Genomic DNA, 21,859 nt, shown 5'->3' with positions numbered 1-21,859 from the left:
CACTTCACACTCTCCACATAGGGTCACCCACTTCACCCCCTCCCCATAGGGTTACCCACTTCACACTCTCCCCATAGGGTCACCCACTTCACCCCCTCCCCATAGGGTCACCCACTTCACAGTCTCCCCATAGGGTCACCCACTTCACACTCTCCCCATAGGGTCACCCACTTCACACTCTCCCCATAGGGTCACCCACTTCACAGTCTCCCCATAGGGTCACCCACTTCACCCCCTCCCCATAGGGTCACCCACTTCACAGTCTCCCCATAGGGTCACCCACTTCACACTCTCCACATAGGGTCATCCACTTCACAGTCTCCCCATAGGGTCACCCACTTCACAGTCTCCCCATAGGGTCACCCACTTCACACTCTCCCCATAGGGTCACCCACTTCACACTCTCCCCATAGGGTCACCCACTTCACAGTCTCCACATAGGGTCACCCACTTCACCCCCTCCCCATAGGGTCACCCACTTCACCCCCTCCCCATAGGGTCACCCACTTCACAGTCTCCCCATAGGGTCACCCACTTCACACTCTCCACATAGGGTCACCCACTTCACAGTCTCCCCATAGGGTCACCCACTTCACACTCTCCCCATAGGGTCACCCACTTCACCCCCTCCCCATAGGGTCACCCACTTCACAGTCTCCCCATAGGGTCACCCACTTCACACTCTCCCCATAGGGTCACCCACTTCACACTCTCCACATAGGGTCACCCACTTCACCCCCTCCCCATAGGGTCACCCACTTCACACTCTCCCCATAGGGTCACCCACTTCACAGTCTCCCCATAGGGTCACCCACTTCACCCCCTCCCCATAGGGTCACCCACTTCACACTCTCCCCATAGGGTCACCCACTTCACCCCCTCCCCATAGGGTCGGCCACTTCACACTCTCCCCATAAGGTCACCCACTTCACACTCTCCACATAGGGTCACCCACTTCACCCCCTCCCCATAGGGTCACCCACTTCACAGTCTCCCCATAGGGTCATCCACTTCACACTCTCCCCATAGGGTCACCCACTTCACAGTCTCCCCATAGGGTCACCCACTTCACAGTCTCCCCATAGGGTCACCCACTTCACAGTCTCCCCATAGGGTCACCCACTTCACAGTCTCCCCATAGGGTCACCCACTTCACAGTCTCCCCATAGGGTCACCCACTTCACACTCTCCCCATAGGGTCACCCACTTCACACTCTCCCCATAGGGTCACCCACTTCACCCCCTCCCCATAGGGTCACCCACTTCACAGTCTCCCCATAGGGTCACCCACTTCACCCCCTCCCCATAGGGTAACCCACTTCACACTCTCCCCATAGGGTCACCCACTTCACAGTCTCCCCATAGGGTCACCCACTTCACACTCCACACTTCAATCTATATGACAGTGATCTGTAACCAATAGAGTCTAGACCAGGGGCCTGTTCCACAAAGTTATCCTTGCTATGATTGCCGTAAGTCTATGTTAAGGTATAAAATATGGGCATTACTTTCCGCCTAAGCGCTAAGATCACTTTGTTGAGGTGGGCTCTGACAATCTACTGTTTGGTAGAGGTGTAACGATACAGGGGTCGTGATACGATACATATCACGATACAGTGTTTACTGGTACAAGCTAAGCCAAGTTGATGTTTTTCTGCTCTCTTAAAGATGTGACAAGTACAGTTGAAGAAGGTATAAGGTGTTTATTTACTGTTGTAGCAAATTGTCAGCAATACAGTATGTTTTACTGAAACAACAAACTGGCTTTGAAACTGTTAAACGTATTTCATGTATTTTCTTGAGTATAGTGCGCACCAATGTATAATGCGCACCCCCTCTAGCGGGTTCAATATTTTGGAAAAAAAAGAAATTTGAATATTATGCGCAGAAAAAAATTACACCGTACCCCTTCAGCGAAGTCCGGCAAACGAACGGGTGATGAGAAACTTCGTCAGTAGAGATTCGAAATTTGAGATAAAAAATCACCAGACATGTTGATTTACTGTTTAAATTGTACTTTTTGTTCGGCTAGGCATTGTTTTATATCCAGGGATTAAGATTACCTTGTGTATTTTCTCGTAAACTAAGCCGGACACAGCAATCAGCTGTACACACGTTTTCTTGGAATCTACCGGTGATTCTGTCAAGACACACCCAATGATATAACTTTACAGGATTTTAATGCAAGGATCGGCAAAAGTTGTATCTGAAACTATATTTTTATCAGGAATAATATATTCCAATATCTTGTTAATTTAGATGCAGCTTTACTAAACATATTTAAAATAATAATAACCCTAAGCGAAGCAGCTGATCGCTATTGCCGGTTTTATTTTTTACATGGAACCAGTCTGACCAGTCACTGTCAAGGCTCCCGTGCACATGATTGCGAGAATTACGTGTTGATATAGAATCGTCCAACAAAAACAAATATGACTTTTAATGAATCAAAGTATGGTATTTATGATATATGTATCCTTTCTCTGTCAACTAAAGTTCGTTTCAAGGCGTCAATAGCGGTAATCTGACTGTGGTTGCCGTTAATAACGGTGAGTTGTGCGATCGCTTCACACACGATTTCACCAAAATTAATTAAAACAATATTAAAAGGAATTTTGAATAAAATTAATGAAATAAGTTACAAACATAAGTCCAGATATACAAAGAACACTTTTTATAGCCAGACAGTGTAATTACATGAATAATTTGCGAACTTCAGTATGGATTTGTTGACATGGTATTTCCGGTGTTACGTGCTCACGGTAATGTCTTTCCATGGGGGAAAAAACATCAAAACTCATTAATTCGTGTATAATGCCCACGCCCTTCTACACAGCTGTTGTTTTTTTTGGAGAAAAAAGTGCGCACTATACTCAAGAAAATACGGTAAGTAAAACTGTGTTATGAAAATATCGTATGTATCGCGATACATGCTTTCCAAATCGATGCATCGTATCGTGGGCTGTGCATCGGGATACAATACTGTCTCGCCGTATCGTTACACCACTCCTGTTTGGCATCATGAGCATCGATCAATGCAATTGGGATAAGATGACATGCATCAACCAATTCAGCGAATCTGACCACCTGATCCCGTTAGTCTCCTTTAACGACAAGCATGGATCTTCAGGTCCCTGTATTTGATAGGTAGTGTATATAGTGCCTGTATTTGATAGGTAGTGTATATAGTGCCTGTATTTGATAGGTAGTGTATATAGTGCCTGTATTTTATAGGTAGTGTATATAGTGCCTGTATTTTATAGATAGCGTATATAGTGCCTGTATTTTATAGATAGCGCATATTGTGCCTGTATTTGATAGGTAGTGTATATAGTGCCTGTATTTTACAGGTAGTGTATACATAAAGTGCCTTTATTTTATAGGTAGTGTATATATATGCAACTACATTTCATTAATAGTGTTGTCGTTGCATGTTCTAGTGAAGTGAGCAGCTGACAGTCCTCACCTGAACATTTCCCACCAGTCCAGCTGTGTTGGTGAGGATGTCGATGAGTTCACACAGCACACGTCCATTCTGTACGGCAGACACGCCCTCCACATAGTGGCCCACCTCACTCAGGACAGAATTGGCCCAGTTCAAATATACCTGTCAACCAATCAGAAACAACAATACACTTATGATTAAGTAAACACTTACTTTGCAAGCAATACCAATGGTGCTTGACAGGGAGACCAACAATAGCCTGCAGACTGTAGTGTGATGGTAGACAGAGAATGGAACGTAAATACCTCAGCTCAATTCACTCTCAAGTGGACGTGGGCTTTACGTTGGAACACAAATGTAGGATTGTAAATCCTGACACTGGTGATATTTACCAGGTCACATATGCTAGGAGTAATGGGGTTAGATATGACGTTTACTGAAACAGTGCTGCGCATACAGACAAGTCAACATGATACAATGACATAAATCTCTTGTAGGACCTACAAATAACATGCGGAATTTGTCATAGAAAATAACCTATCTAAAAAGTTCTCTGCCTTTTTAATCTATAACACAATACATTTATTACACTTTTCAAGCCTATGAGGCAAGTGTTTTGTTAGGTAGTGTTGACATGTAGGTTGAGGACAATTCATAGTGCCTCCCAAAAATATATAGCAAAAGATTAATACCCAACTTGGTAGTGATGTTAACAGTACATGGTCATGATAACATTTAGTTATTACCGATCTAATAAATGTTCAGTTTTGAGATGATGGGGTATGCAGGTGGTCAGACTTTAAAGAGATGGAAAAATACCTGTGCCATAGTGTAAACACGGACAAACAAACAATAATTGATGACTCAGCATCACCAAAGTCCTAACAAAGATATCGTAGTTAACTAATATTTTGAACACTGGTGACACAGACAGACAGCAGACGCATACAGACACTAAACAGACAGACAGACAAACACACCTGATTCCTGTGAGTCACACGTAGGGCCAGCAGACAACACACTGACTGTCAAGTATTGATTGATTGTAGGACATACTACACACAGAGAAGCTTGCTAGTGATTGGGGTGGAAGGTGGTGAGGTCCCTCCTCTGCACAGGGTGCTGCTACTGCTGCAGACATGTAAAGCTAGGTATATGCAGCAACCACAATAGTCATGCACACTTATGTTCCAGTAAACCTGGACAGTCTAACAGAGAAACTCTATCAATTACCCTGGGCAGTTACACCTTGACTAAATTCTTAATACTGATATAGCAAACAAGAGTTTCGAAATACAATAATATGACTCTGACAACATGGCAGCCATATTGTCTTGTGTGTCACAGCATGTTAACTCCTGCACTACATCATGTACATAGCATAGCTTACGAAGCCATTTCAGCATGTTCAGTGTCTCAACACAAAGCCAATTACCCAGTGTACAGTTGTTTTAAAACAAAAGATGTTTTACATTAGGAACATCAATGACCCTATGTTTGCATATTTCAGTTTAGCACTGTCAAATCTACAGTAATCTGTATTATAGCCATCTGTGAGATACAAGACAATTTTACATCAAGGCAAGAGATAACAAACATGTTCCAAACTGGGTAAATTACGAGTCTTGTGAGACAACAAGTCCAATTAGAAGTGAAACATGAGTGCATTAACAGAGCATGATGGTATGATGATCTAACTGTGGTCTAATATCACCTAGGATAATGATGACTTTGTCTGATCTAGGGTTGTGCTCTGGAAGATTTTGGCTGCCAATAAAAATGCCAACCTGAAGTTGACAATAGTGCTCTGTTATCTCCTAGAAGTAGAAAGAGGCCAGGGACTGCAGACTTTTTGGCCAATCAGACATTTGTATCTGGTAGTGCTGGGACAGGGTAACATGGGTACCCAGGTCGGGTGGGTACTGACTAGGGCCCATGGTTAGTCACGTGATATATTGTTTAATGACAAAATTATCTAGAACTCCATGGTTACACTACAAGTCACTAATGTTCGCATTTCTTTCTGACTATGCACCCAGGGGGGGGGGGGGGGGGGGGGGGGGGTATCCAGGTAGTAATTTTGGACTCATCCCAGCCCTGGTATCTGGTCATGTCCACCTCATATTTGACAGTTACTGTTGGACATCCATGTAAGCAAAAATAAATTAAAATAAAATAAAGGATCACTTTCAAAACAAATACCATATTTTCTTGAGTGTAGTGTGCACTTCTTGCCATTAAACACACCACATTGTGTTTTGATGTTTTTTCCCTAAAGCTAACTAAAGACATTACCATGAGCACGTAACACTGGAAATACCATGTCAACAAATCCATACTGAATTAACCAATTTAATTTTATATGCACTTATGTTTGTAACCTATTTTATAAAATATATTTAAATTTCATTCAATATTGCTTACATTAATTTTGCGAAATTGTGTGTGAAGTGACTCACTGTTATTGACAGCAACCACATCCAGATTACCAATATTGATGCCTTGAAATGAACTTTAGTTTACAGAGAATGAATACCTATATCATAAATGCCACACTCAGACTCATTTAATTCCTATTTGTTGTAGTTTGACTATTATATGTCAACATTACATTTTCACAGGTCTGCAGGAAGTCTTAACAGTGGCGGGTCAAATTGTTCCATACATAAACAATATCCGGCAATAGCAATCAGTTATGGTTATTATTATTTTAAATACATATGGTAAAAACTCCAACTAATGACATAATATTAGAACATATTATTCTGATAAAATAATAGTTTCAAATACAATACTTCCAATCGTTGCATCAATATTCTTTGAAGTTGTATTTTTTAACGGAAGCAAAGTTAGAATGGTAGAAAATGAGTGTGTTAACATGGTTGCCATTTTTCAAGAAAATACATATGGTAATCATAATTTCTGCATATAAAACAATGCCTAGCAGAACAGGAAATACAGTTTAAATGGTAAATCATCATATAAACTAATATTTGATATCAAATTTCACATTGATAGTGACCAATTTACATTTGTTATTACATTGTATCTACAATTTACATTTGTTATTACATTGTATCTACAATTTACATTTGTTATTACATTGTATCTACATTAGAAGATCTCCCATTTCTCTAAATGAGCATGATGAGTCAATCCTCCCCCTGTGGTGTATCCTGTCCGAACTAGCTAGAGTGTGACACTTCAGAGAGTTCTGGTGAACACTGTTAGTCTCATGCAGTCCCAGATGATTCTTAGAAACGATCCCTCTGTGGTGACTTTCTATGCCAAACAAGTAGAAGCATGCAAACATGAAACCGATCCTGTGAAACACCTTAACTTCATAAACTACTTTGGGAAATATTGGCTTTTCCTTAACTATTAGATATGGGATTAAGTCTGGCATTGTAGGATTTTCGAACAGGGACAATAACTAACAATCCGAGCCCACACTAGCCTATGTAAGTACATAACAGAGTCCTGATGAAACCTGTCTCTGGTTTCCAGGCTGCATACCCTGCTGTTCACAACCCAGTGTGGGAGTAATGCAAGGATTTATAGCATGTTTCTTTGTCAAACGTAAATCATTTCGATTGATTCTGAAAAGATGCAGGTATAAGTTTGAGCTGCACTGTTCAAGTGAAAACATAACCAATATTTTCCCAATTGTTCTTACTGTCCAGGTACAGTATTGATAACAGATGCCAACATTATCCAGGTCAGTCATTGATACAGGTCTATAGAGGTGTAGACAGGCTGTCAGTCATTGATACAGGTCTATAGAGGTTTAGACAGGCTGTCAGTCATTGATACAGGTCTATAGAGGTGTAGACACGCTGTCAGTCATTGATACAGGTCTATAGAGGTGTAGACAGGCTGTCAGTCATTGATACAGGTCTATAGAGGTGTAGACAGGCTGTCAGTCATTGATACAGGTCTATAGAGGTGTAGACAGGCTGTCAGTCATTGATACAGGTCTATAGAGGTTTAGACAGGCTGTCAGTCATTGATACAGGTCTATAGAGGTGTAGACAGGCTGTCAGTCATTGATACAGGTCTATAGAGGTGTAGACAGGCTGTCAGTCATTGATACAGGTCTATAGAGGTGTAGACAGGCTGTCAGTCATTGATACAGGTCTATAGAGGTGTAGACAGGCTGTCAGTCATTGATACAGGTCTATAGAGGTGTAGACAGGCTGTCAGTCATTGATACAGGTCTAGTAGATGTGTAAGACAGGGATGTCAGTCATTGATACATGTCTATAGAAATGTAGACAGGCGGTCAGTCATTGATACAGGTCTAGTAGATGTGTAAGACAGGGATGTCAGTCATTGATACATGTCTATAGAAATGTAGACAGGCTGTCAGTCATTGATACAGGTCTATAGAGGTGTAGACAGGCTGTTAGTCATTGATACATGTCTATAGAGGTTTAGACAGGCTGTCAGTCATTGATACAGGTCTATAGAGGTTTAGACAGGCTGTCAGTCATTGATACAGGTCTATAGAGGTGTAGACAGGCTGTCAGTCATTGATACAGGTCTATAGAGGTTTAGACAGGCTGTCAGTCATTGATACAGGTCTATAGAGGTGTAGACAGGCTGTCAGTCATTGATACAGGTCTATAGAGGTGTAGACAGGCTGTCAGTCATTGATACAGGTCTATAGAGGTGTAGACAGGCTGTCAGTCATTGATACAGGTCTATAGAGGTGTAGACAGGCTGTCAGTCATTGATACAGGTCTATAGAGGTGTAGACAGGCTGTCAGTCATTGATACAGGTCTATAGAGGTGTAGACAGGCTGTCAGTAATTGATACAGGTCTATAGAGGTGTAGACAGGCTGTCAGTCATTGATACAGGTCTATAGAGGTGTAGACAGGCTGTCAGTCATTGATACAGGTCTATAGAGGTGTAGACAGGCTATCAGTCATTGATACAGGTCTATAGAGGTGTAGACAGGCTGTCAGTCATTGATACAGGTCTAGTAGATGTGTAAGACAGGGATGTCAGTCATTGATACATGTCTATAGAAATGTAGACAGGCTGTCAGTCATTGATACAGGTCTATAGAGGTGTAGACAGGCTGTTAGTCATTGATACAGGTCTAGTAGATGTGTAGACAAGGGCTGTCAGTCATTGATACAGGTCTATAGAGGTGTAGACAGGCTGTTAGTCATTGATACAGGTCTAGTAGATGTGTAAGACAGGGATGTCAGTCATTGATACATGTCTATAGAAATGTAGACAGGGCTGTCAGTCATTGATACAGGTCTATAGAGGTGTAGACAGGCTGTTAGTCATTGATACAGGTCTAGTAGATGTGTAGACAGGGCTGTCAGTCATTGATACAAGTCTAGTAGATGTGAAAAAGGGCATTCACACGGTACAACTAGTTGTATACAATTTGTTCGTCGCATCGTGTGAACGGGCAAGTCGGTCCAACGTGAGTTCAACGTGAGTTGTACGAAATAGGACATGCTCTATTTTCATGCGACAAGTTGTATGAACGCAGCCAAGCAAAACGCGTATGAAAATCACGTGACATTTACACGTCAATTTGTAAACAAAAATGGCGACGCCGATTCACGTCGGTAACTTCTGCTTTTCAGTATCCTAAGTGTCACCACTCAGTTAAGGACCTATGAAAAGTAGGTACGTAGAATACCACTGTACCAAATTATATATTTTGACATTTGCATCAGTCTAATTCTCCAGGTTAAACTGTTCATAGTGTTATTTGAAACGACAGGCTATGTGACTGTACACTGTCGTGTAGACCAAGATGAGATTAGGTCCATAATATGTTTCTAAAACTTAAAATACATCATACACACAAATACACGTCACAGGTTTAGATTCTGTGGGAAAGTATCTATTATGTGATGCCATTAACAACTATTTTAGGCAAAGCATATGTATCACTAACGACATCTGAAAATAGTGTACAGCGAAAATATTGCCATTTTCGCATTTTACCAATTCACTGTTCTAAATTTATTATTTATTCAAATAAGGTATAGCTACATGAGAATTTCAATTACAAACCATTGGTGTCTGCTCTTTGTCAAAACACCAATCATCATTCCGAAAAGACTCCAATAACCCTATATTCGTTTTCGAAACATAAAAACTCTGGACCGAACCGCCATGTTGATAGCGTTGGAAAATCACGGTTCTTTTCGCGTTTGACGAGTGCCTATCACATCACATGTATTTCACACTCAGCTATGATACATACATCCCTGAATTCATCATACCATTAAGAATCAATTGACATTTTGTCTAAGTCACTAATACAAACGGTCCAAATGAAATCAACCGCAATATTCAAGTGTGAAACCAAATCCTGTGCTCTGAAACCTACCAGTGGGCCTTCTCATTTAAAAAATATGTAAACAAAGCAAACTTCTAGTTTTACTTAACATTTTCTACTATTCCGAGAGATTTAGTCGTCAATTTGTTGCCTACATTAGCTCGGATTATTACGAATATACAATCCTTGCAAGGATTGAGGAATAAATAATAAGAGTCTAGATACTTTTTTTGAAAATTTCAACAGAAATCGTTCCACGTGACGCCATGATATTGACGCAAAATCACACACACTGACGACAGTATTGGTCTGGCTTTCCACGTAGTATCAAGGCGAGAATGGAAACATAAAAACAAACAGAACTTGTTGATTTCAGATTGATTCTGATTACTTAACTTACGTAACTCATTTATGTATGTGTGATCCCAGGATTACGGTAAAATCTACTCCAAACATTCCACGTACTGCTATCAGTGAACTCGCTATGTTTTGATGGGAGGTTACCAGTAGTGATGTCATATTAGTATACGTCAACATCAACATCGTTGTACATATTTGTTATTTCCTTTGAGGTGCGGGTGAACTAGTACACAACGCATTCAGTTCATGAAGTAGTTTACTGTGTCAATCTTCAATTATAATTTGCATATCTCTTCAGTATCTTTTCACCCAGTAAAATAATGCACTGCTGCAAAATGGGTACATGTATGTAGTAGTTTCTAATATAATCTAATATGCCATAGAAAATTATGAAACTCATAAGAAAATTGATATTCATCGTGTTATTCTTCCTGTAAGATGCTTTGTGAATGTACCACACTGCAGCATATACATATTTCCTTTGGGGAATTGTGAAATATTCATTGTGGCAAATTTATATAGACAGGTTAAATAAAACATGCCCTTCATTTCTTAAATTAAAGTAAATGTATACCTGAAGGAAATTCGTCACGTTATATTTTTATTAATGTATAACTCATGTGTGGACAACTATTTGTTTTACATTTGGATTTTATCGTTTAATTGGCGGAACATTGACAGCTAAAGAGTGCCACATGTGCGCATTTCAAAATAGACCACTTGAGATTCCAGGGTGGTGGTGGGTCATGGTCTGTTGGGGTTGGGGTGTGCGTTGTAGGGTGGGGGTGGAGTGTGGGGTTGTGGAGCTGTTGTAGTGATAAAGCCCAACATTGTGTTCTTTTAGTCGAACGAAAATTAGTGGTAATATAGTTGTTACTTTTTTGTGGTACCGATTTCAACGTTTCCTATAAAGTGGGATATAAGCTAAAAGTATCTGGTTTCAACTGGCCAAAGGGCATTTTCAGGATTTTTATAGGTCATTCTTCTATATTATAACGAAATCTGAAATTCTGTGCTGATCCAAAGCAGATGCTCACCACGGACATGACGGATACCGAGTTTTGCAATGACTTAGGTTAAGAATTGCGGAGTTATGTCCCTTTTTGTCTTTGTACATGTGGACATCGCCTTCGTGTTTTGACGTCAAAGCGGAAAATTTGTTTTCGCCACATAAAACAAGTACGTTTTCGTATATAATGTGTCACGTTATACATAATCGTACAAATCTTATATATCTGTCATGATGTTGTTCGGATATAAGACAGTATTTTGTTTCGCTCACAGTTTACATAAAGCTGTCCAATAAAACATTTCGTCCCACTGTACTTTATCTATGTACGATCAAATGTGGCTACATATTTTAGAAGCTTTTTCGTTAGCTAAACAGAAACTTGGACAAAATTTAACACTTTTTGCTTTTCAAACCAGTCTCGAATTTTCCATCATGGGGTTAAAAATTCAATAATATACATGTCCGTTAAATTGCAAAGTCAGAGGTTGGTCCAGTACCGCGCGACCGCAATTCTCATAGCGTTGATTTTTCAAAGCTATGCGTCTGAACATTAACTCGGCAACAAGGATTCCAGCAATAATGTAGTGAATCACAAGCTTTTTGTCAGAGATCTCGCGAGACCCGAGTTGTATGCAACTCGCCGCCGTGTGAATGCCAAGTTGTATACAACTTCAGTTTGTGCAACTTATTGCATACAACAAGTTGTATACAACTAGTTGTATCGTGTGAATGCCCCTTAAGACAGGGATGTCAGTCATTGATACATGTCTATAGAAATGTAGACAGGCTGTCAGTCATTGATACATGTCTATAGAAATGTAGACAGACTGTCAGTCATTGATACATGTCTATAGAAATGTAGACAGGGATGTCAGTCATTGATACAGGTCTATAGAAATGTAGACAGGCTGTAACTCATTGATACAGGTCTAGTAGAAATGTAGACAGGCTGTCAGTCATTGATACATGTCTATAGAAATGTAGACAGGGATGTCAGTCATTGATACAGGTCTATAGAAATGTAGACAGGCTGTAACTCATTGATACAGGTCTATAGAAAAGTAGACAGGCTGTCAGTCATTGATACAGCTATCGGGAGCGATCAACGGCATGGCCCACGATCTGGAAGAATGTTAAAACGTATACTGACCATAAAAAGAAATAGGACATGCCTTGGTTTGGCAAGGAATGTAGAATCCAGCTTAAAAATTTTTTAAAAGTTTTAAAAAGTTAAAAATAAAATTAGGAAATCAAATTCACCTTTAAATAGAGCTCATTACTGCCAAATGTCTAAGAATTATAAAAGGTGTATTGATAAATGGATTAAAAGTTACAAAATACTATACATATCACCTTCCAGAAAAACAATAAATGTTCGCCAAAATGATAGTAATATAACAGAAATTACACCAGATATAGATAGTTTTTACGCCTACTTCACTGAAATTAATGAACGTTCAACATGATACAACCATTGATGACAACTGGCTAGGCAACCTTACATTAGATACTACAGTTCTTAACACTGAGATTTCAGCCGAAGAAATTACATTTGCAATTAAAGGCCTGAAGAGGTATAAAGCTACAGGACAGAATTTTGTAGAGAATGATTATTTTATAAATGCTATTGACACCCTAGTCCCATTTCTTACAAATTTCTTTAATGTTATATTATCTTCTGGACTGTTGCCAGATACATGGCTTACGGGGATTGTGAACCCAATCTATAAAGGAAAGGGCAATCGCCTAGATCCTAATTCATACAGACTTATAACTATATTGAGTTGCTTCGGCAAACTTTTCACCCAAATATTAAATAACAGATTAACTAAATTTGTTGATGATAATAACATTTTAAATCCTACGCAAGCAGGTTTAAGAAAAGGGTTTTCTACTTGTGATAACATCTTTGCAATGCAAATGTTGATGTAGATTTCACTAAAGCATTCGATAAAGTATGGAGAGTTGGTCTATGGCATAAACTTCCAAAACTTTTGGAATTGAAGGAAAGTTTTTCACCCTGGTCAAGAATATGTACCACAACATCAAATCTAAAATTAGCATTAATAACCAGTTCTCTGGCGATTTCATTTGTCATGATGGTTTATGACAGGGTGAAAACCTTTCCCCTCTCCTGTGTTCATTATTCCAAAATGTTCTCGAACAATATCTGCTGAACAATGAGTGTAAATGTGTTGACCTTGGAAATCTGATCGATACTAACCTAACTGTATTTTTGCAGCTCCCAATACTGCTCTATGCTGATGACACAGTTATAATAAGTGATAATCCTAAAGACCTACAAAAATCGTTAAATCAGTTTTCTGACTACAGTGATCTATGGAAGTTAAATGTTAATCTAACAAAAACAAAAGTTATGATCTTTGGTGCTGGTCCTGCAAACAAATTGAAATTATATTTCACTATCGGCTCCGACCCTATCGAAACTCTAGATTCATATAACTACCTTGGCCTAAAACTACACAGGAATAGACGATGTATATAAGCAGTCAAATCGCTGTCAGAAAACGCAACTAAAGCCATGTTCAGCTTACTCACAAAGTCCCAAAATGTTACTATGCCATTAGATTGCCTCTTATCTTTGATGCAATCATCGTCCCTATACTATAATATGGTGTCGAGATCTGGGGATATGAGAATCTAACTATTATAGAAAGGGTACATCTAAAATTTCTTAAATGAGCTACTGGACCGAAAAAAACAACACTCCAAACTTTATGCTGTATAGCAAACTGGGTAGGGAACCACTAAGTATTAAAGTTTATAAACGTGTTATCTCCTTTTGGCATAACCTTGCTTTCACAGAAGTGTATCATAAACTGTTCCAAATACTTGACAAATACATGTATACTATCCATATATAGAAGTCGAAAATGTCCCATGGTTAGAATTTATTAAGAATGTATTAGATAATTGCGGACTATCATATGTATTTCAAAACCCATCGGTATGTTCCACCCCATGGCTTGCCTCAATGGTTGAAAATATATATATAAATCTCAATTCCGTCAGAAGTGGAAATCCACTGCTGAATGAAGCTCCAAAGGGTCGCATTACAAGTACCTGAAGAATCAACCTTCATTTGAGAAATATCTATTGCTCTCAAAATCAATATTTCTCCCTATATTAAAATTCAGAACTTCTAACCATAGATTACCCATTGAAACTGGTCGATGGTTGAACATTCCAAGGGAAGACCGCCAGTGTCCACTCAGTGATTCTATTGCTGTGGGAGATGAATTTCACTATTTATTCCGATGTGAAGCTTTCCACCATCAGCGATATAAATTCCTAAATAAGCATTATCTTCAGTTTCAAAATATGTCCCAATTTAAGAAAATTATGACCACAAACAGTGTAAGAGATCTAAAAGGCCTATCTAAATTCTTTTACAATGTTTACAATACAATTTGTAAATTGTATTGGTATCCACGAATCCTATATTTTTGTATTCTTGTTAAATGCTGTCATTTGGAATATAATAAAAATTGTTAATAATTGTATCTCATGTACCACCGTGGGTGTTTTATTCTGAGAATAAATGAGTTTTGACTTTGATACAAGTCTGTAGAGGTGTAGACAGGTTGTCAGTCATTGATACAGGTCTAGTAGAAATGTAGACAGGCTGTCAGTCATTGATACAGGTCTAGTGGAGGTGTAGACAGGCTGTCAGTCATTGATACAGGTCTAGTAGATGTGTAGACAGGGATGTCAGTCATTGATACATGTCTAGCAGATGTGTAGACAGGGATGTCAGTCATTGATACATGTCTAGCAGATGTGTAGACAGGTTGTCAGTCATTGATACAGGTCTAGCAGATGTGTAGACAGGGATGTCAGTCATTGATACAGGTCTAGCAGATGTGTAGACAGGGATGTCTGTCATTGATACGAGTCTAGTAGATGGGTAGACAGGGCTGTCAGTCATTGAAACGGGTCTAGAGGACGTGTAGACAGGGCTGTCAGTCATTGATACAGGTCTAGAGGATGTGTAGACAGGGATGTCAGTCATTGATACAGGTCTAGTAGATGTGTAGACAGGGCTGTCAGTCATTGATACATATCTATAGAAATTTAGACAGGGCTGTCAGTCATTGATACAGGTCTAGAGGATGTGTAGACAGGGCTGTCAGTCATTGATACAGGTCTAGAGGATGTGTAGACAGGGATGTCAGTCATTGATACAGGTCTAGAGGATGTGTAGACAGGGCTGTCAGTCATTGATACAGGTCTAGTAGAGGTGTAGACAGGGATGTCAGTCATTGATACAGGTTTAGAGGATGTGTAGACAGGGCTGTCAGTCATTGATACAGGTCTAGAGGATGTGTAGACAGGGCTGTCAGTCATTGATACAGGTCCATTAGATGTGTAGACAGGGATGTCAGTCATTGATACAGGTCTAGTAGATGTGTAGACAGGGATGTCAGTCATTGATACAGGTCTAGTAGATGTGTAGACAGGGCAGACAGTCATTGATACAGGTCTAAAAGGCCTCTATAAATTCCTTAACAATGTGTACAATACAATTGGTAAATTGTATTGGTATCCACAAATCCTATATTTTGGTATTCTCGTTAAATGCTGTCATTTTGTATATAATAAAGATTGTATATAATTGTATCTCATGTACCACCGTGGGTGTTTTTTCTGAGAATAAATGAATTTTGACTTTGATACAAGTCTGTAGAGGTGTAGACAGGGCTGTCAGTCATTGATACAGGTCTAGAGGATGTATAGACAGGGCTGTCAGTCATTGATACGTGTCTATAGAAATGTAGACAGGGCTGTCAGTCATTGATACAGTGCTATAGAAATGTAGACAGGCTGTCAGTCTTTGATACAGGTCTATTAGATGTGTAGAAAGGGCTGTCAGTCATTGATACATGTCTATAGAAATGTAGACAGGGCTGTCAGTCATTGATATGGGTCTAGAGGATGTGTAGACAGGGCTGTCAGTCATTGATACAGGTCTAGTAGAGGTGTAGACAGGGATGTCAGTCATTGATACAGGTCTAGTAGATGTGTAGACAGGGATGTCAGTCATTGATAGAGGTCTAGTAGATGAGTAGACAGGGCTGTCAGTCATTGATACGGGTCTAGAGGATGTGTAGACAGGATGTCAGTCATTGATACAGGTCTAGTAGAGGTGTAGACAGGGCTGTCAATCATTGATACAGGTCTAGAGGATGTATAGACAGGGCTGTCAGTCATTGATACATATCTATAGAAATTTAGACAGGGCTGTCAGTCATTGATACAGGTCTAGAGGATGTGTAGACAGGGCTGTCAGTCATTGATACAGGTCTAGAGGATGTGTAGACAGGGATGTCAGTCATTGATACAGGTCTAGAGGATGTGTAGACAGGGCTGTCAGTCATTGATACAGGTCTAGTAGAGGTGTAGACAGGGATGTCAGTCATTGATACAGGTTTAGAGGATGTGTAGACAGGGCTGTCAGTCATTGATACAGGTCTAGAGGATGTGTAGACAGGGCTGTCAGTCATTGATACAGGTCCATTAGATGTGTAGACAGGGATGTCAGTCATTGATACAGGTCTAGTAGATGTGTAGACAGAGACAGGGATGTCAGTCATTGATACAGGTCTAGTAGATGTGTAGACAGGGCTGTCAGTCATTGATACTGGTCTAGAGGATGTGTAGACAGGATGTCAGTCATTGATACAGGTCTAGTAGAGGTGTAGACAGGGCTATCAGTCATTGATACAGGTCTAGTAGAAATGTAGACAGGCTGTCAGTCATTGATACAGGTCTATAAGATGTGTAGACAGGGATGTCAGTCATTGATACAGGTCTAGTAGATGTGTAGACAGGGATGTCAGTCATTGATACAGGTCTAGTAGATGTGTAGACAGGGCTGTCAGTCATTGATACAGGTCTAGTAGATGTGTAGACAGGGCTGTCAGTCATTGATACGGGTCTAGAGGATGTGTAGACAGGGCTGTCAGTCATTGATACGTGTCTATAGAAATGTAGACAGGGCTGTCAGTCATTGATACAGTGCTATAGAAATGTAGACAGGCTGTCAGTCATTGATACAGGTCTATTAGATGTGTAGAAAGGGCTGTCAGTCATTGATACATGTCTATAGAAATGTAGACAGGGCTGTCAGTCATTGATACAGGTCTAGAGGATGTGTAGACAGGGATGTCAGTCATTGATATAGGTCTAGAGGATGTGTAGACAGGGCTGTCAGTCATTGATACAGGTTTAGTAGAGGTGTAGACAGGGATGTCAGCCATTGATACAGGTCTAGTAGATGTGTAGACAGGGATGTCAGTCATTGATACAGGTCTAGTAGATGAGTAGACAGGGCTGTCAGTCATTGATACGGGTCTAGAGGATGTGTAGACAGGATGTCAGTCATTGATACAGGTCTAGAGGATGTGTAGACAGGGCTGTCAGTCATTGATACATATCTATAGAAATTTAGACAGGGCTGTCAGTCATTGATACAGGTCTAGCAGATGTGTAGACAGGGCTGTCAGTCATTGATACAGGTCTAGTAGAGGTGTAGACAGGGATGTCAGTCATTGATACAGGTTTAGAGGATGTGTAGACAGGGCTGTCAGTCATTGATACAGGTCTAGAGGATGTGTACACAGGGATGTCAGTCATTGATACGGGTCTAGAGGATGTGTAGACAGGGCTGTCAGTCATTCATACAGGTCTAGTAGAGGTGTAGACAGGGCTGTCAGTCATTGATACGGGTCTAGAGGATGTGTAGACAGGATGTCAGTCATTGATACAGGTCTAGTAGAGGTGTAGACAGGGCTGTCAGTCATTGATACAGGTCTAGAGGATGTGTAGACAGGGCTGTCAGTCATTGATACATATCTATAGAAATTTAGACAGGGCTGTCAGTCATTGATACAGGTTTAGAGGATGTGTAGACAGGGCTGTCAGTCATTGATACAGGTCTAGTAGATGTGTAGACAGGGATGTCAGTCATTGATACAGGTCTAGTAGATGTGTAGACAGGGCTGTCAGTCATTGATATGGGTCTAGACGATGTGTAGACAGGATGTCAGTCATTGATACAGGTCTAGCAGAGGTGTAGACAGGGCTGTCAGTCATTGATACAGGTCTAGAGGATGTGTAGACAGGGCTGTCAGTCATTGATACAGGTCTAGTTGATGTGTAGACAGGGATGTCAGTCATTGATACAGGTCTAGTAGATGTGTAGACAGGGCCGACAGTTATTGATACAGGTCTAAAAGGCCTATCTAAATTCCTTAACAATGTGTACAATACAATTGGTAAATTGTATTGGTATCCACGAATCCTATATTTTTGTATTCTTGTTAAATGCTGTCATTTTGTATATAATAAAGATTGTATATAATTGTATCTCATGTACCACCGTGGGTGTTTTTTCTGAGAATAAATGAATTTTGACTTTGATACAAGTCTGTAGAGGTGTAGACAGGGCTGTCAGTCATTGATACAGGTCTAGAGGATGTATAGACAGGGCTGTCAGTCATTGATACAGGTCTAGTAGAAATGTAGACAGGCTGTCAGTCATTGATACAGGTCTATTAGATGTGTAGACAGGGCTGTCAGTCATTGATACAGGTCTAGTAGATGTGTAGACAGGGATGTCAGTCATTGATACAGGTCTAGTAGATGTGTAGACAGGGCTGTCAGTCATTGATACATGTCTATAGAATTGTAGACAGGGCTGTCAGTCATTGATACAGGTCTAGTAGATGTGTAGACAGGGATGTCAGTCATTGATACAGGTCTAGTAGATGTGTAGACAGAGCTGTCAGTCATTGATACAGTTCTATAGAAATGTAGACAGGCTGTCAGTCTTTGATACAGGTCTATTAGATGTGTAGACAGGGCTGTCAGTCATTGATACAGGTCTATAGAAATGTAGACAGGGCTGTCAGTCATTGATACAGGTTTAGAGGATGTGTAGACAGGATGTCAGTCATTGATACAGGTCTAGTAGAGGTGTAGACAGGGCTGTCAGTCATTCATACAGGTCTAGAGGATGTGTAGACAGGGCTGTCAGTCATTGATACGGGTCTAGAGGATGTGTAGACAGGATGTCAGTCATTGATACAGGTCTAGTAGAGGTGTAGACAGGGCTGTCAGTCATTGATACAGGTCTAGAGGATGTGTAGACAGGGCTGTCAGTCATTGATACATATCTATAGAAATGTAGACAGGGCTGTCAGTCATTGATACAGGTTTAGAGGATGTGTAGACAGGATGTCAGTCATTGATACAGGTCTAGTAGAGGTGTAGACAGGGCTGTCAGTCATTGATACAGGTCTAGAGGATGTGTAGACAGGGCTGTCAGTCATTGATACGGGTCTAGAGGATGTGTAGACAGGATGTCAGTCATTGATACAGGTCTAGTAGAGGTGTAGACAGGGCTGTCAGTCATTGATACAGGTCTAGAGGATGTGTAGACAGGGCTGTCAGTCATTGATACATATCTATAGAAATGTAGACAGGGCTGTCAGTCATTGATACAGGTTTAGAGGACGTGTAGACAGGGCTGTCAGTCATTGATACAGGTCTAATAGATGTGTAGACAGGACTGTCAGTCATCGATACAGGTCTAGAGGATGTATAGACAGGGCTGTCAGTCATTGATACAGGTCTAGTAGAAATGTAGACAGGCTGTCAGTCATTGATACAGGTCTATTAGATGTGTAGACAGGGCTGTCAGTCATTGATACAGGTTTAGAGGATGTGTAGACAGGGATGTCAGTCATTGATACAGGTCTAGTAGATGTGTAGACAGGGCTGTCAGTCATTGATACAGGTCTATAGGATGTGTAGACAGGGCTGTCAGTCATTGATACATGTCTATAGAATAGTAGACAGGGCTGTCAGTCATTGATACAGTTCTATAGAAATGTAGACAGGCTGTCAGTCTTTGATACAGGTCTATTAGATGTGTAGACAGGGCTGTCAGTCATTGATACATGTCTATAGAAATGTAGACAGGGCTGTCAGTCATTGATACAGGTTTAGAGGATGTGTAGACAGGGCTGTCAGTCATTGATACAGGTCTAGTAGATGTGTAGACAGGGATGTCAGTCATTGATACAGGTCTAGTAGATGTGTAGACAGAGCTGTCAGTCATTGATACAGTTCTATAGAAATGTAGACAGGCTGTCAGTCTTTGATACAGGTCTATTAGATGTGTAGACAGGGCTGTCAGTCATTGATACATGTCTATAGAAATGTAGACAGGGCTGTCAGTCATTGATACAGGTTTAGAGGATGTGTAGACAGGATGTCAGTCATTGATACAGGTCTAGTAGAGGTGTAGACAGGGCTGTCAGTCATTCATACAGGTCTAGAGGATGTGTAGACAGGGCTGTCAGTCATTGATACGGGTCTAGAGGATGTGTAGACAGGATGTCAGTCATTGATACAGGTCTAGTAGAGGTGTAGACAGGGCTGTCAGTCATTGATACAGGTCTAGAGGATGTGTAGACAGGGCTGTCAGTCATTGATACATATCTATAGAAATGTAGACAGGGCTGTCAGTCATTGATACAGGTTTAGAGGATGTGTAGACAGGATGTCAGTCATTGATACAGGTCTAGTAGAGGTGTAGACAGGGCTGTCAGTCATTGATACAGGTCTAGAGGATGTGTAGACAGGGCTGTCAGTCATTGATACGGGTCTAGAGGATGTGTAGACAGGATGTCAGTCATTGATACAGGTCTAGTAGAGGTGTAGACAGGGCTGTCAGTCATTGATACAGGTCTAGAGGATGTGTAGACAGGGCTGTCAGTCATTGATACATATCTATAGAAATGTAGACAGGGCTGTCAGTCATTGATACAGGTTTAGAGGACGTGTAGACAGGGCTGTCAGTCATTGATACAGGTCTAGTAGATGTGTAGACAGGACTGTCAGTCATCGATACAGGTCTAGAGGATGTATAGACAGGGCTGTCAGTCATTGATACAGGTCTAGTAGAAATGTAGACAGGCTGTCAGTCATTGATACAGGTCTATTAGATGTGTAGACAGGGCTGTCAGTCATTGATACAGGTCTAGTAGATGTGTAGACAGGGATGTCAGTCATTGATACATGTCTAGTAGATGTGTAGACAGGGCTGTCAGTCATTGATACAGGTCTATAGGATGTGTAGACAGGGCTGTCAGTCATTGATACATGTCTATAGAATAGTAGACAGGGCTGTTAGTCATTGATACAGTTCTATAGAAATGTAGACAGGCTGTCAGTCTTTGATACAGGTCTATTAGATGTGTAGACAGGGCTGTCAGTCATTGATACATGTCTATAGAAATGTAGACAGGGCTGTCAGTCATTGATACAGGTTTAGAGGATGTGTAGACAGGGCTGTCAGTCATTGATACAGGTCTAGTAGATGTGTAGACAGGGATGTCAGTCATCGATACAGGTCTAGTAGATCAAGGGAATACTTGACAGTGCTCCAGATAAGTTTCAACCATAAGAGTACAGTACTGATCACTGTCAGAACTGATGAGTACCTGACATTGTTTGTCAAACTAATAAGAACTGTACTGATTTTTTGTAGAATTGATGAGTACTGGTATGATATTGCACTGCCATCATTCAAAGACCTTGTGCTGCACATTCAGAGTTTGGTACCAAGCTAATGTAAACATAACCAAGATGATTTTTAGCCAATGGCAATGCAGGATTGGGAGAAAATCCACTTAATG

General features: G+C 40.5%; 1 protein-coding gene across 6 annotated transcripts in view; it reads right to left on the bottom strand.

Annotated features, from left to right (window-relative positions):
* LOC124113706 overlaps nucleotides 1-21,859 on the bottom strand; it is a 67,558-nt gene that overhangs the window by 43,303 nt on the left and 2,396 nt on the right. For all 6 annotated transcript variants that reach the window (XM_046474190.2, XM_048387113.1, XM_048387114.1 and 3 more), the window contains one exon: nucleotides 3,467-3,607. In XM_046474190.2, the coding sequence (XP_046330146.2) occupies nucleotides 3,467-3,607 (141 nt within the window). The remainder of the gene's footprint in view (nucleotides 1-3,466; nucleotides 3,608-21,859) is intronic.

This window comes from Haliotis rufescens, unplaced genomic scaffold, assembly GCF_023055435.1.
Source record: "Haliotis rufescens isolate VD_foot unplaced genomic scaffold, xgHalRufe1.0.p SCAF_66, whole genome shotgun sequence".
NCBI lineage: Eukaryota > Metazoa > Mollusca > Gastropoda > Lepetellida > Haliotidae > Haliotis > Haliotis rufescens.
Note: the sequence above shows the minus strand (reverse complement) of the source record. Positions and strands in the feature narration are given on the sequence as shown.